We start from the raw sequence: 17553 nt of genomic DNA, 5'->3' as shown, positions 1-17553 counted from the left end.
AAAAGAACATTAATCAATAGATCTTTAAGAGAGAACTTAAAAATTTCCTGGAGGCAGTATTTTCCATCATTTTGGTATAAATTTCTATTTTATTGTATTGGCAACAGAGAATTTCATTTTATTTATACATTTTTTCAAAAATTTTGAGGCTTTTTGGTTGAGTCAGTTTTAGAAATGTTCCATGGGCACTTGAAAATAAGGCATATTTCATTTTTTTATAGTGTTGTATATCAACTAGTGACAGACCAAAGTGCAAGATGCAATAGTTGTTAAGCTACTATTTGACCAAAACTATGATCCTTAAAAAATAAAATAACAAAGTAAACATTAGTCTAATTCTTCAGATTGCACTTTCAAATTTAAAGAGCCAATTAAAAAAAAACAAAAAGCAAACAAACAAACAAACAAAAAAAAACAAAAAAAAAAACCACCCCAAAATAGGGGCTTCCCCGGTGGCACAGTGGTTAAGAATCTGCCTGCTAATGCAGGGGACATGGGTTTGAGCCCTGGTTCGGGAAGATCCCACGTGCCGTGGAGCAAATAAGCCCATGCGCCGCAACTACTGAGCCTGCGCTCTAGAGCCCACGAGCCACAACTACTGAGCCTGCATGCCACAACTACTGAAACCCATGCGCCTAAATCCTGTGCTCCACAACAAGAGAAGCCACCACAATGAGAAGCCCACGCACTGTGACGAAGACCCGACGCTGCCAAAAATAATAAATAAATAAAGTTAAAAAAAAATACCCAAAAGGGGCTCCAGAGAAAAACATTTCTTTCCTTAAAAAAATTAACATTGTTTTCTATCTGAAATGATTTTCCCTCTGATGAAAGATCAAACTGTAGATCTCTATGTAGAGTTGCCAGTTCATAATGAAAAGCACTGAGCACTAGAAATTTAGAATTAGGGCTCATATAACTCAAAGTTTTCAGGCCCGTAGAATATAAATTTTTAGTATAATACTAGAATATTCCAATCACATCAAAAGCCAATGTGGCTGCGGCCTTGTTCTTGACAAGTAATTCAGTGGTAGATTAATTGCCAAGTTTGCGTCAGAAAGCAATGTGATCTTGAAATATGGCGTGAGTTTTCCGCTGCTCCCTTGGGTTGTTGACTCTGCTAGTGTGCATTTGGGATGCAGAGGTGGAGGAATTCATAGCTTTGGGTGAGTTTAGGAAGCTTGATAGTGATTATAATTAACACAAGGAGAGACTAAATATTAAAGATCAAATAGATACATAGGCTAGAAAAAAGTCAGGGGAAGTGAACAATGGGTTGTATGCCCAGAAAAAAACAGACTTTATTCATGACACTTCAGGCCAAAATCCAGTTTACTCACATATTGTTTGGGGGACTCCTGAGAAGGAAAGACCTTTCCCCTAGACCTGCATCCTAGTCACAACGTACTTTATCTTCTCAGCGATCAGAGCAGGTGAGGGAAATACATCATCTTGCCTTTAGATCGGGGTTAGAAGAAAGAAGTAGAAGGGCTATAGGAAAGTGCTATAGGAAACAGCTACAAAAGTGTGAATTATCTGCACTTTACCCTTTTTACACATAACTAATATTTGGATCTCTCTGAAAGAAAAAAAAGTTGAGAGAATGTAAAGTGCTATCTTTAGAAACTAAAGATAATGAAAATACAAAATTTAACCTGATTTTATAATATAATCCCATGATGTGAATTCTAGGTATACTGCTACAGACTCCTAGAGGTATTTGAGAAACACTGCAAGTCACAACATCATTTGCAATCTTTAAGTCCTCTCACAGAGGTGAAATAGTTTGGAAACTCCGAATAACCAAGTATATTAGTTTCTATTAGCTTCGTGAGGCTATTGTAATAAATTACCACAAACTTGACAGCTTGAAACAGCAGGAATTTATTCCCTCATGATCCCAGAGACCAGGAGTTGGAAACCAGTATCACTGGGCCTAAATCAAAGTGCTGGCAGGACCATGTTCATTCCAGAGGCTCTAGGGGAAAATCATTGTCTCTTCCAGCTTCTGGTGGATGCCAGTGTTCCTCGGCTCTTTTAGCATCTTGAGGCCACCTGTATTCCTTGGCTAATGTCCCCTTTCTCCATCTTCAAGGTCACAACATAGCATCTTCAAATCTCTCTTTCTGATGAGGTCGCATTTTCTTTTCTATCTTTGTGTGTCAAATCTCTCTCTGCCTCTCTATTTTAGGGGTTTATGTTATGGCATCTTGGGCCCAACCAGATGATCCAGGATAATCTCATCATCTCAAAATTCTTAATTTAGTCATGTCTGTAAATATCCTTTGTCTTTATTAGGAACATTTACAGGTGCTAGAATCAGGACCTGATATCTTTGAGGGTGCCATTGTTTGAAAAGCCTACCACAGTGCACTGTCAGGCCCCTAAGGATTCACATTTATCCCACATGCCAAATACATTCACTTCAGCCCAACATCCCCACAGTCTCAGTCCACTGCAGCATCAAATCAAGTCCCAGATCTCACTTATATATCATCAGCTTAAAAGTCCTAAATCTCATCATCTAAATCAGGTATATCCCAGGTATATCCCAGGTACCCTGGGATAAAATTCTCCATTTCTGGACCTGCCAAACGAGGAAACATGTTGTCTTCCTCTAAAATACAGTGATGGGACAGGCACAGGGTACCAGTTACAAATGTTCGCATTCCAAAAGGAAGAAAATGGAAGGAAAAAAGGAGTCACCAGTCCCAAGCAATTTTGGAATCCAGCAGGGCAAGTTTCATTAGGTTTCAAGACCTGGTAATAAGCATTTGTGTCTCAAGGCTTCAGCTTCTGTGTTTGAGGTTCCAGCCTCTGGGGTAAATTTTCTTTTTCTTGAAGAGTAGCACATATTTGCAGCTGCGTAGTTTTATCACTCTATGATGCTAGGTTCAAAATTTTAAAGTCTTCCTTGAATAACAAGAGAGGCAGCTGCTCTCAAAAGCTATATCAGCAGTGTCTTTCTTCAGCAATGCTTTGCAAAGTAAGTTTTTATTTATTTATTTATATTTATTTATTTTTGGCTGTGTTGGGTCTTCGTTGCTGCGCGTGGGCTTTCTCTACTTGCAGCAAGTGAGGGCTACTCTTTGCTTCGGTGCGCAGGCTTCTCATTGCAGTGGCTTCTCTTGTTGCGGAGCACGGGCTCTAGACGCACGGACTTCAGTAGTTGTGGCACATGGGCTCAGTAGTTGTGGCTCGCAGGCTCTAGAGCGCAGGCTCAGTAGTTGTGGCACATGGGCTTTGTTGTTCTGCGGCATGTGGGATCTTCCCGGACCAGGGCTGGAACCTGTGTCCCCTGCATTGGCAGGTAGATTCTTAACCACTGAGCCATCAGGGAAGTCCGCAAAGTAAGTTTGAATATGAGGATTTGGTTAAGATCAGGAGACTTGTGTAGGAGACTTGCCTGCTCAATAAGCCACTTGTTGAAATGTCACCCAGTAGTTTAAAAAGAGGTTAAGAATTCAGGCTGGAGAGACAAGTCAGATTGAACTGGGGTCTTGTCTTTACCATTTACCAGCCATTTATCATTTTTTCTTTTCTTTTTAAGCTTCAGATTCATTTGTAAAAGGGAAAAACTCATACCTAGCTTATAGGATTATTATAAAGACTGAATTAAATGGGAATGGTGTTTGGCATATAGAAAGTGCTCAATAAAATAGCCCTAAGATTCATCAGTGTGCTAATCTGAAGATCTGTCAGCACATTCCAGTGACACGCTGGGCTCCACAATGTTATAAAAGATACTGCATGGTTTGAAGAGTTCTTTACAGCCTAGAAAATATCTACATTAATAAGAATAATTCTCATATCTTTATAATATTTAAAGAGCTGTCACAAACACTGTCTCCTTAAATACAACCTTTTATTAAGTTATAAAGTTTAATACTAATTTTGCATTTGAGAAGGAAATGGTGGCTTAAAAAGGGTTAATGATCTTCCTATGTTTGCATATGTGTTAATGGTTTATCAGAAGAAGAAGAAGAAAACAGGAGTAGGCTTAGCCAGACAGCATTCCTAAGGTTGGAGACACTGAGGGAGTTGGGGGCACAAGGCAGCCCGCACACCCTATGATATGCTTGTCAGACAACGCAGGAAGTGATTTAACGTCAGCTTACAAGCATGTCTGCTGACGGAGTCCTTCATATAAATGCATAGAAGTAAAAAGTCATTGAAGAACTTCAAATCAGTGTGTCCTATGCTTGGTTCCTCTCGTAGCTATCTCATGAATTATGCGTTTTTGGCAAGACCAAAGTCAGCACCTGAAATCTTAAAATCTGTGGTCTGAATCACTAAGAGGATGTTCCAGAGACCCAACAAAAGAATGGAAAGAGCCGTTGCTTTTTAAGTGAATAACTCATGTAATTCCATTACATAAACCTAACCAATATTTGACCATGTATTTTATCCCCAAGTGGCTCACTTATTAATGATTTATTGGAGTTGAGCTCTGTACACAGAGACTAACCAGCCCACTACCTCATTTACTTTTGAAGTAAGTAAGGGACTTACTTTCCAACCTGCTTCTGATGTTGTGTTTCATAGAGTGAGTGTAACTGCCATGACAGCTTGTTTGGAAGGCTGTGTTCAAGCAATGTGCTCTCACACTTCCCATTTCACTCCCCAGTCTATTGCAGTGGTGTCCCACTCACCGAGAATTTCCACAGGCCCCCGACGTCTTCGCCCTTCTCAAAGCAGGTGGGCTCCAGCCCCTCTTCCAGGCAGCTCCTGATGGAGGCCAAGCCACTGATGCCAGCTCCAATGATGGCCACTTTCTTCACCATGGTTGCCTGTGCAAAGGCCCAGGGAACATTTCCAGCAACAGTATTGCTGAAGACTCATTTTTGGATTTTTTTTTGGTATCACTTTTTGGCTTAATAAGCAACTTTGTTTTTGCACCAAGAAAAGCAATATTAAAAGAAAATAGATCAGAACTTTTTTTAAGTTATCTAACTATACTTTGCATTTCTCTTTAATTTCTAAAGAGAATATTTTTTCCTCCCAAAAGAAGCACTTTGTTTTCAGTCAACTCTCCAAAATTAAGAGTCTGGTGATCTGGCAAAATATTTGTCTTCTTTGCCTTTGGCCTTTTGTCAGTTACTCTGTACTAGAGACAGTAAATGGGAGAAAGAGGAGATTCACCACTAAAACACATATACACACACTTATACCCACAAACATTTATGTATGTATGAAGGAAGAAACAAATATATATGTGTATGTATATAAATGCATATACATATACACATATAAATACACATATTTATTTCTTCTCTCTACTTTAACATAAGCCTTGAGGAATAAAGTCTGGCTATATCTGTGTTTTGGTATGCCAGGAAGTCACCCTCTTTTCTCCCCTAATAATATTCTTCACCTTCTCAATTAAAAAGAAAAGTCAAGTCTCTTTATCTAAAAACAACTTCTTCCCACTAGCTGCTACCCTCAACCTCCATTCTCTTCTAAAAAAAATTATGTTTCCTAATCTTTTCCTATTCCTGACAATATCTTTAGACCTGACTATTACTTTTCTCTGTTTTTTTCTTTTTAGACAAAATCACATAGATATGCAGAGAAGTAGATTTGGATGACAAAAGTCATAATCCTTAATTCTCAGAAAGTAAAAAATATCTACTTGAATTATATGTCATTCTCATTTTGGCCATATTTGGTATAAATATAGCATGCGCCTTCTCCATTTACCAATCCCACTCTCCTCCCTCTCGCATCATTACAGTATCATCCTTTTTTTCTTTTTCTACCTTTTCTTTATCTTCTGTTCTTCTGAAGGTTTAAGTCTTGTCCAAGATATTTGGGCAGTTTGAAAGAAAAAATGCTTCCCTGAACCAACACTCGGGGGGATTATTGCAAAATGGGAGGAGCTGCTCTTAAAGAGGAACTCGTTTCCCAGTCCTCCAGCAAGCTCCCTGCCAAGGGTGGGGCTCTGCTCTAGTCTCTTGGCTGCCCAATCCCTGCTTTCCCTTCAGTCCTAGTAAACCCAATCTACTGCTTACACTCTTGGACTCTTGGCCTGGGACTCCGGCATTTGTCCCAGATAGATGACTCTGCAGTTTTCTGCTCCATTTTATGATGTGTTATTCAAAATTTACCTTATTTTTCTCATTTCTTATTCTTCTCTGGGTATCTCATAGTAGCCCCCCAATACTGTTGAAAACTAGCTGTTTAATTGAGATATCCCAGCAGTGAAGATGGGTTTTCTCTCTTTCCTCTTATCCTCTCTTTGGACCTTTGTGGTCAAAGGCCTAGATTTCTCAAATTTGTATTTCTTTGATTCTGGTCAGTGTGTAGTCATGGAAAAGATCAAATTCCATAAATTGATCCATTAGCACCAGGTAAAATTACGTTGGTGATGAGACTAAATAAACTGCACTTAACTCCCGGTCATGAAGTATATTGAAGTTTCTAAAAATTGTTTCCCTACCAACCATATTCCTCTATCACTTAAAATGATGATACCTCAATTATTTGACTCAGTGAGTCCCCTCATTAAGCAGGTAATACTTAGCATAAACTGGCATATATTTAATTCTGGAGGAATTGCCTTTTTATGTTTCTTGGAGGTGGTGATGCTCATCTATAAAGTAAATGTGGTGAAGTGGAGAGTCAGAGACACTGCAAATCTTAGTTCAGTCACTTAGAGCTGTGTGGCCTTGGGTAAGTCATTGAACCTCTCCAATTCTTGTTTTCTTCATTAATAAAATGAGGATACTATCTATCTTGCTCAATTGTTACAAGGCTTAGAGGAGATATATATATATATATATATATATATATATATATATACACACACACACACACACACATGTATTTATATCTATACACATATATACGCATATGTAAACCTGGCATGTAGTTAGCAATTACCAAATGGTAAAGGTATGTTGTAGGTAAAATTGTTTTTCTTTTTAATCACAGGCTCACTAAATTTTCTAAGCTGCAATTCGGATCACATGTTTTTATCTCCTCTCGTTTTACATAGAGCTCTTTTTAGTTTTTAATGCTACTCAAACTATAGTGATTATGGATACCTTCCTTAGGAAGCAGTACCATTCCTATAGCTTTATTCATCTAAGGATGAGCAGGACACACCCAATTCTAGCTTGACCTCTAATGCTATTGTCTCTCTCCACAAGGTAAAAAAGTCTACTCTTCCCAATTCTTCCCTTTGCAGGAGTATATTTCATCTGTAACAGACCCATTTATTAACCCCAGTCCCTCTCCTGGACACCTCTGCCTAGTTTTTACTTGCTGCATCTTTCTGCAAAGACCTCTTTCATCTTCAGAATGCCAAATGCCCAGGACCTGGCTGGGGGAGTGGCCACTACCTGCTTCATTGCCCCTCTTTTCCACACTCTTTTACATGGTTTCCTTCATGTTCTCTGGAGTAGGGCTGGGTGAGAGAGAACATTAGGAAGAACGATTTAGCTTAGAGCATGTGGCACCCCAAGGAGGCATCCCTTGTTGGTCATAAGATTACTCTTGATTCCTGGCCACATTCCCTACACACTGTATTTGACTATTCTTCTCCCAGATCCTGTAGTTTCAAGGTTCTAGGAGGTAGTTTAAAAGTGAGTGCATCAGTGAGAGGAATGACAACTGATTTCCTGAAGGAATGTTGGGACTAAGCACCTCGACCCTACTAGCTCACTCTCTTCTCTATTCCTTGTCTTGTACAATCCCCATAACTGCATACAAAGATGCCCATACAAGCTTGTAAAGAGGTGCTCATTTTGTACATACCCAGGGGGATTCGGTGCCTCCTTTCCTCACATGAGCTCTAGAGCTGAGGTTGACAAACTTTTTCTGCAAAGGGCCAAATAGCAGATATTTTGCCTTTGTGGTCCATAAAGTCTCTGTTGCAGCTATTCCACACCATGCTGTAGTGTGAAAACAGCCATAGAAAATTGATGGGCATGGGTGTAATCCCATAACACTTATCTCTAGACACTGAAATGTGAATTTTGTATAATTTTCATGTGTTATGAAATCTTCTTCTTCTTTTGATTTTCTTTCAACCATTTCAAAATGTAAAACAATTCTTGGCTTGCAAGTTGTGCAAAACAAATGGGACTAGATTTGGTTACAGTTCTATCCCTGCTTTAGAGAAACAACATTGTTGAAGTGAACCGTTGTTCAGGGTGTTACCGGTCTTCTGTGAGGTGATCTTACTAAAAAGCTTCAAAGTGAGGATGTCGTTGTGTTTTTAAGAAATTTCCTAGGGAAGAGAATTTCTAAGTGGATATGCCTCTTGCGAATTCAATGTGCCTATGTTGATGTATTCCTCTATAGTAGGTGTTCTCACACTCCTGCCTGCTTCCTAAATGAGAAGAGGCAGAATTACCCTTCAATTAGTGGAGGTATGGCTGGGAACTTTACCCATTCTCTGGGACTATAATTAAGTTATCAGTTCCATCTATTTACTTATCTGCTTATACATAGAGATCATGAATCCCAACAGGCTGTGACAACGGCCAAGGATGATGTAAAATGAAAGTTTAAAAAGTCCAACAAAATAAAGACAACTCCAAGTCAAATGTGTCCTTAATTAACATGTTCCACTGTTTATACATTCCCTTCAAGATTAGTTGAATCCCAGAAAACTCTTTGAATCCTACTTTATAAGAGATCACTGATTTCTAACATGGCAGCTCTCCCACCAAAGCCACTGAGTACACATGGACTGCATAGGAATGCTTCCACACAGACACTCCTTCAAGACTGGGACAGGTAACTTTTTCACCTAATTCGTAGAGATAGAGAATGTTAAACAAAATGAGAAGACGGAAGAACATGTTTCAAGGGAGAGAATAAGAAAAAAACCCTAAAAGAAAACTTAATGGAACAGAGATAAATAATTTATTAGATAAAGAGTTCAAGGCATTAGTAATAAGAATGCTAATTGAACTTGGGAAAAGAAGGGATGAACACAGTGAGAATTTTAACAAGGAACTAGAAAATATAGAAAGGAGAAAGTCAGAGCTAAAGAATACAAGTACTGAAATGAAAAACACACTAGAAGGAATTAATAACAGACTAAGTGATACAGAAGAACATGTAAGGGATCTGGAAGATAGAATAACGAAAAACACACAATCAGAACGGTAAAAAGAAAAAAAAATTAAAAAAGGATAGTTTACGGGACCTCTATGACATCAAGCTTACTAACACTTGCATAATAGGGGTACTAGAAGGAGAAGAGAGAGAAAGGAGAAAATATAGTTGATGAAATTATGGCTGAAAATTTACCCATGCTGAAGAAGGAGACAGATTTCCAGGTACATGAATCAGAAAGTCTCAAACAAAATGAACTCGAAGGGACCAACACCAAGACATATCAAAATTAAAATGGCAAAAGATACATAGAGAATTTTAAAGGGTGCAAGAGAAAAACAAAGGACCATGTACAAGTGAACCCTAATAAGACTATCAGCTGACTCTTCTGCAGAAACTTTGCAGCCAGAAGGGAGTGGCATGATATACTTAAAGTGCTGAAAGGGAAAAACCTACAACTTAGGATACTCTACCCAGCAAGGTTATTATTCAATATTGAAGGAAAGATACATAATACAGTAATATCAGCTGGTAGCATTGGGAGTGAAAGTAATAATAGTACAGCTATAATTAGGATGGATCAAACAAATAGTGGTGTTTGATACTGAGATATGGCTGGTAGTTTTATATTGATAATTCTAGTAATAAAACTGATTGCACCTAAAATTAATGGGACACCTGCTAAAGGTAATGAAAAGTTAGTCAAATCTATAGAAGGTCCATTGTGAGCTAAATTACCAGTTCAGGGCAGTCATACTGTTCATCCTGTTCCAACATCTGCTTCAGTTATAGATGAGGCAAGAGCAAGTAAGAGTGATGATGGGAGAGGACTTGCCTGGTGGCACAGTGGATAAGACTCTGTGTTCCCACCTAAGTGTCCATTGACAGATGAATGGATGAAGAAGATGTGGCACATGCATACAATGGAATATTACTCAACCGTAAAAGGAAATGAAATTGAGTTATTTGTAGTGAGGTGGATGGACATAGAGACTGTCATACAGAGTGAAGTAAGTCAGAAAGAGAAAAACAGATACCGTATGCTAACATATATATGGAAGCTAAAAAAAGAGAGATTCTGAAGAACCTAGGGGCAGGACAGGAATAAAGACACGTAGAGAATGGACTTGAGGACACGGGGAGAGGGAAGGGTAAGCAGGGACAAAGTGAGAGAGTGGCGTGGACTTATATATACTACCAAATGTAAAATAGATAGCTGGTGGGAAGCAGCTGCATAGCACAAGGAGATCAGCTCGGGGCTTTGTGATCACCTAGAGTGGTGGTATAGGGAGGGTGGGAGGGAGACACAAGAAGGAGGAGATATGGGGATATGTGTATATGTATAGCTGATTCACTTTGTTATACAGCAGCAACTAATACACCATTGTAAAGCAATTATACTCCAATAAAGATGTTAAAAAAAAAAAAAAGACTCCATGCTCCCAATGCAGGGGGCTTGGGTTCGATCCCTGGTTAGGAAACTAGATCCCACATGCATGCCAAAGTTCACATGCCACAACTAAGGAGCCCATGTGCTGCAACTAAGGAGCCTGGCTGTTACAACTAAGACCTGGTGCAACCAAAAAGTGATGATATGAGATGTAAAAGCTTACATTGTTTATTCAAGGAGTTACTATATCAGGGGCTTCAATGACTAATGTTACTAATCAACTGCCAAAGCTCCTGATCATAATAGATATTACTATAAAAAAAGGTTATTAGAATGTGTAAGCAATAACATTTCCTAATAAAGCTGTCATTTAACCTAATTCAGTATGGATTGAAGGCTTGGGAAGGTTCCTACTATTCTGGTTCAAGCACCAAATAGTAAATATGATATGCCAATATCTTTATGGTTTGTTGAGAATAATAAGAGGTTTATCAACATAGGTAAAATGGCTGAGTAAGGATTAGACTAAATCTAAAGGCAGAGGTTGAATCCTCTTTTTACCAAGCCCTATAGTGAATAACAGATTGAATTGCAAATTCAAAGAGGCAGCTTTAATTCTGCCAGGCTTCTCCTACCTTTCTCCCCTAAGCAGCTGGAGAAGACTGAAGCCAGCTGACTAGAGTATTTCACTGTTAGCTAAAATTTCATGGGATGGAAGCATCCCCATCTAGTGAGGATTTAGCTTAATGGAAGTGTTTGATCTGCATGCAGCTGATGCAAGGTAGAGTCTTGCAATCCATGTCTCAGAAACAAAGTAGATAACACTTGCTTAGGGCTTTGAAGGGACTTGGTCTATGTTAACCTAAATCCCTAGGCCAGTACTGATAATATTGGCGTTAGGGGCAATATTGATGCTGATACAGTAATGGATAGAGATTAAAAAAAATTTTGCTTTATATTTTCAAATTGTCATTTTATTTTTATTTTATTTACTGATAGGAATAACGTTAGTGATATAGAATAAATTAATCATATGTAGATTAAGTAATGCTACAATAGGTATTAATGTTGGTGTAATAATGCTGCTATTTTTGGTGGGAGGCCTCCTGGGGATAATATAATTAGAAGAACTATGGTAGTAATTAAAGGTATTCTGTTTCGTATGTGTGGAAGTGTTGTGATGGATGAACTGTAAATAAATAATACAAATGTAGTAAATGTTAACATAATATAAATGAATAGATTAAGAGCTATAAAAGTTGGGTTATAGATCATGATAGCTGCTATTCAGCCTAAATGGCCAATTGATAAATAGGCCAACATTTTTTGCAGTTGTGTTTAGTTGAGCCTTCCTCAGTATCCTAACTGTAATTGATACTAGAGCAATAATGAATATATCTAGATTAATGGATGATGAAATTTGATATAAAACTGACATGAGTGCAGGTTTTTGTCATGTTGATAAGATTAAGCTTCATATTAATGGAATGAATACCTTGTGTAACTTCTGGTACTCAAAAATGGAATGGGGAAAGTCAAAGTTTTATAATAAGGGCCACTGTAATAATAGAAGATGCTGTTGGATTAAAAATTTTAGTAGTTGTTCGTTGACTAGAATCTATTATTTTAATAATGATAGCTATTATGAGACGTATAGAAGTAGTGGCTTGTGTTAGGAAATATTTGGTGGATATGTCGTGGATTTAATGTTACTAATTATAATTTTTGATTAGGAGTGGAATATTATATTTATCTTGAAGCCAATTCAGATTATTAATCAATGTGAGCTTAATATAATATTATGGTATCTGTAGTAATGGTAAATGAAATAGTAATAAAGATAAGAGGATTAATTAGTATGAGGAAAATACAAACCAACATTTTGGGGGTATCGGCTCGAAGATTTATTTAGCTGATTTTACTATAGAGTGTGATGTAATATGGTAACATAGAGATTTTTGATTTCTTAGGACTAGGTTCAGTTCCTAAAAGTCTAGAAATAAGAGGGTTTAAGCCTGTATTATTTACTCTATCAAAGTAACTTTTTTATCAGGCATATTTCTTTGTGGTGGAATACTTGCTATAGTAACGGTATTTGACATATGCCATGTGCATGAGGCTAGTGTTAGAGTAAACATTTCTTTATAAGAGATGTATAAACTAGTCATATCTGAACTGTGGGTAAGATGCCTGAGTTTATAAAATAGAAGGTTTTTTTTTTTCGGTACGCGGGCCTCTCACTGTTGTGGCCTCTCTTGTTGCGGAGTACAGGCTCCAGACGCGCAGGCTCAGCGGCCATGGCTCACGGGCCCAGCCGCTCCGCGGCATGTGGGATCCTCCCAAACCGGGGCACGAACCCGCGTCCCCTGCATCGGCAGGCGGACTCTCAACCACTGCGCCACCAGGGAAGCCCAATAGGAGGGTTTTGATAATGAAGATAATTGTATAATTTTCTGGTATATAGGGATTGCAGAATGTTCCTCAGAAAACAGTTTTTGGTAAATTTTTTTAAATATTTTAAAACATTTATTTATCAGACAACCCATACATTGTTAGTATAGACATTGTGCAAGGTTAAAACATATTCAAACATCAAGATCCACATTCAGGCCTTCCCTGGTGGCGCAGTGGTTGAGAGTCCGCCTGCCGATGCAGGGGACGCGGGTTCGTGCCCCGGTCCGGGAGGGTCCCACATGCCGCGGAGCGGCTGGGCCTGCGAGCCATGGCCGCTGGGCCTGCGCGTCCAGAGCCTGTGCTCTGCAGCGGGAGAGGCCACGCCAGTGAGAGGCCCGCGTAAGTTCTAGAGGCTGGAAGTCTGGGGTCAAGGTGCCAGTGTGGTTGGGCTCTGGTGAGAGCTGTCTTCTTGGCTTGCAGGTGGTTGCTTTCTTGTTGTGTCCTCACATAGCAGAGAAAGAGAAAGAGGAAGAGGAAGAGGAGTAAGAGAGAAAAAGAGAGAGAGGGAGAGAGAGGTAAAATTTTTATTATGATAATGTTGGCATATCCTGCTGGAAAAGATAGGGAAAGGGGCCTGCTGCATATTTGATGTTAAAACCGGAGACAAATTCTGATTCTCCCTCTGTTAATAACAAAGGGGCTCGGTTGGTTTCTGCTAGGGTAAAAATAAATCATATTATGGCTGGTGGTCACGATGGAAAAATTAGTCATAAGTATTACTGAGTAATAATTGGGTTGATAGTGTAAATGATCCATTTATAAGTAGTACAGTTAATTGAATAATCGCTAGTGTAACAACTTCATATGACATCGTTTGTGATATGGCTCAGAGTGTACCAATTAAGGGCTATTTTGAACTTGAAGCTCATCCTGATCAGAGAATAAATAGCTAAACTTGATACAGATAATAAGAATAATACACCTAAATTTGTTGAATAGTGGATATGGTATGCATAGTGAAATTCATATTGATGATGTTAATGGTCATAAAATTTCTTTGACTAATAACTGTTTTCCGTCTTTCCCATTTTTTAAAATTGAAGTATAGTTGATGCACAATATTATGTTACTTTCAGGTGTACAACATAATGATTTGACAATCAAATACATTATGAAACAACCACCACAGTAAGTCTAGTAACCATCTGTCACCATACAAAATTATTACAATATTATTGACTATATTCCTTATGCTGTATATTACATCCCCATGACGTGTTTTTACAATTGAAAATTTGTACCTCTTTTTTTGCTATGTAGCTGTTTTTATTTATAAACACGTTTCATATCACTTTTACAAATTTAAAAATGGCAAAAACTCCTCCATAATCAACATTATATGAATTCATTTACACACCTGCTGATCCCTAGCCATTTAAAAATGTGTAAGAGCTAATTTTAGTGACCAGTTTTATAACAAAAATATCCAAATATTCTTCTAAAATTTCACTTTAGCATAATACCCTGTAGGTCTATTTATTTTGTACCAAATGGCAGTTGTTTACTGTAAATAATGCTACAATGAACATAGGGGTGTGTATATCTTTTTAAATTAGTGTTTTTGTTTTCCTCCAGGAAATAGTCAGAAGTGGACTTGCTGGATCGTATGTAGTTCTACTTTAATGTTTTGAGGAACCTACATACTGTTTTTAATAGTGGCTGCACCAATTGAATTCCCACCAACAGTGTACAAGTGTTTCCTTTTCTTTACATCATTGCCAACATTGGTTATTTTCTTTTTGATGATAGCCATTCTGACGTGTGTGAGGTTATATCTTTGATAAATAATTTGAAAACATTGACAGTGGGTTGAAGCAGACCATGAAGACCAACAATATTTGGTCCTTTATGAAGTTATATATAACCCAATGCTTTTTGTTTGATTAATAAAGGAATGATATGGCAAGTAAAATAGGAACAATTAACAGAAGATTAATTCTGAACATACTGTTAAGAAGAGGAATTAAACCTCTAGTTATAAAGGTTTAAGTTTTATGCTGTTACTGAACTCTTCCACTTTAACAAGCCCTGTTCTTGGTCAGGGTTGATAGAAATTACTTAGATTGTATCATTTATTATGTTGAAGGCACTTTTGTCAAGTTGGCCTTATTTCTCTTGTCTTTTCATATTGGAAGAAATATTAAATAGATAGAAACTGACCTGGATCACTCTAGTCTGACCTAAGGTCATGTGGGATACTAATCTTTTGAGCAAAAGAACCATTAATAGGGGTTACACCTTTGGGATGTCCTAATCCAACATTGAGGTCATAAACCCTACTGTCAATATGAACTCTTGAACAGGATTGCAGTTATCCCCAGAGTAACTTGTTCTGTTGATCAATTTTTGGATCAATAAGGGACAAAATGTATTTTGACTACTTTGGTCCAAATTTAAACCACTCTGAAATTATTTTTATACTCTGTGGTCACCCCAAACAAAATTATTAATCCATTTAAATTTTTATTATTCCTCAGTTTGGTTAAAATGTTTGTATTTGGATGATTAATTAATTAAAGCTCCATAGGTTCTTCTCATCTTATTTTGTTATTCCTTAGTTTTTACAGGAAGGTCAATTTCACTGATTGAAAGTAAGAGACAGTAAAACTCTTGCGTGGCCTTTCATACAAGTCTTTAGAGAACAAATGATTGTGTTACCTTTGCATGGTCAGGATACTGCAGCGTTAAACATATTTCATTGGGCAGGAAATGCCTGTAATACTAGAAGTGCTAGAGGTAGTGTCTTTGGTCAACAGACAGGATTTATGTTAGCAGAGTTTCTTTTATGTTTAAAAATCTTCTTAGGCACATGCTTGTGTTGAATTAACACTTGATTTAATAGTTAATTATTAGGTTAAATTTATTGTTAGGTATCAGTAGTTATCTGATCTAAGCTTATTACAAAAAATAATTCTTGTTACTGTTATTAACAGTTTTCTTTTATAGTTGATTAATTCAGTACTGAGTCAGTTTTTATTACTGATATTAAAATTGTTGAGTTTGAATGCTTTCTTAACCGAAGACTGCTTTTAAGCCAACTATGGATTTATTAATACTTACTCTCTAAGGAAGGTTATTTCTTATGTCTAAAGAGCTGTACCTTTTTGGATAACATTTAACTTTACGTAGGACTTATTTTTTTTTTTAGGTAAATTTAAAGTTGAACTGGAATTCTATTGTGGATAGCCAGCTATCACCAGGCTCAGTAGGCTTTTCATTTGTACTGATATATCTTCTCACTATTTTGCCATGTAGTTGAGTGTGTTCTTTAAACTGCCTGCTCAGTAGCTCATGTGGTTTTGGGGTATTAGACTTAAGTCTTCCTTCTGAGATTGTTCTATTTAATTCATCATGCAAAGGGTAAAGGGGTAAACTTTACTCTTTAATACTTTAAATGCTTATTTCATCATTTTCTTATAGTACTTTAGAGCACCCATTAAGATTTCTATTGCCTATACTTTTTTTTTTTTTTAATCTTCATCATTTTCTATAAGATATATATAATTATCCACATTTTATTTTATTTATTTATTTATTTTGCGGTACGCGGGCCTCTCACTGTTGTGGCCTCTCCCGTTGCGGAGCATAGGCTCTGGACGCACAGGCTCAGCGGCCATGGCTCACAGGCCCAGCCGCTCCGCGGCATGTGGGATCTTCCCGGACCAGGGCACGAACCCGGTTCCCCTGCATCGGCAGGCGGACTCTCAACCACTGCGCCACCAGGGAAGCCCGCCTATACTTTTATTTGTAAAAAAATGTTTTCTTTAATTTAAATACTATTGTTTAGTTAAGTTTGGACTAGCTTTAGTTCAAAGTGGTCATTTGAAGATGCAACCTCCTGGGTGTAAACTATATGCTTGACTTAAGCTGCACGTTGATTTGTCCAAGCACGCTTTCCAGTATGTTACTTGTACATTGACTTGTCTCATGTGTTAGATAATTATAAATATGAAATTAATATTTGAGGAGGGTGACGGATGGTGTGTGCATGCTTCATGGCCATGATTCATTTAAGCTATTTTTAATTTACTACTAAATCCTCCTTTAGTCTTTGGCTTCATAAAGGCTTTCAGATAATTTTTAATGTTCTGAATGTAGAAAAAGTAGCCCATTTCTTCTCACCCATCAGCTACACCTTGACTGTGTTTTTATGCTGATAGTTGTGCTTACTGTAATTCACTGAGGCTGGTGGTATGTAGGCTGTATCAGCAAGGAGTGGTGAGGCTTTTCTGGGTTTATCACTTATAGAACAGGCTCCTCTAGAGGAATGTAAAAGGCACTATGAAGTCCTTTGAGTTTTAGGCTATTGCTAGTAGTACTGTGGCAAGAAATTTGCTGTATTAATTACTTGAGTTTAGGTCTAAGCATAATGGGGTATCTAATCCTAGCTTGAATCTTAGCTATTGTGTAACCAGAAATATTAAAGTCACTTTTGTAGGTTGTTGGTTTTTTTTTTTTTTTTTTTGGTGGTACGCGGGCCTCTCACTGTTGTGGCCCCTTCCGTTGCAGAGCACAGGCTCCGGACGCGCAGGCTCAGCGGCCATGGCTTACGGGTCCAGCCGCTCTGCGGCATGTGGGATCCACCCGGACCAGGGCACGAATCCGTGTCCCCTGCATCGGCAGGCGGACTCTCAACCACT

The 17553-nt window shown here is 38.0% G+C and overlaps 1 protein-coding gene across 1 annotated transcript in view; it reads right to left on the bottom strand.

The window, feature by feature from the left end:
• Positions 1-5858, bottom strand: part of LOC309822902 (uncharacterized protein) — a 181655-nt gene extending 175797 nt beyond the window's left edge. The window contains 2 exon segments of the mRNA XM_082654986.1: positions 4653-4790; positions 5760-5858. Of these exon segments, the coding sequence (XP_082511112.1) occupies positions 4653-4784 (132 nt within the window). The 5' untranslated portion in view covers positions 4785-4790; positions 5760-5858.
• Between the last annotated feature and the right edge of the window lie 11695 nt (positions 5859-17553).

The sequence above is a fragment of the Grampus griseus genome, assembly GCF_964374135.1.
Source record: "Grampus griseus genome assembly, chromosome: 1".
In the NCBI taxonomy this organism is placed as follows: domain Eukaryota; kingdom Metazoa; phylum Chordata; class Mammalia; order Artiodactyla; family Delphinidae; genus Grampus; species Grampus griseus.
This window is presented reverse-complemented; position numbering and strand designations above follow the sequence as displayed.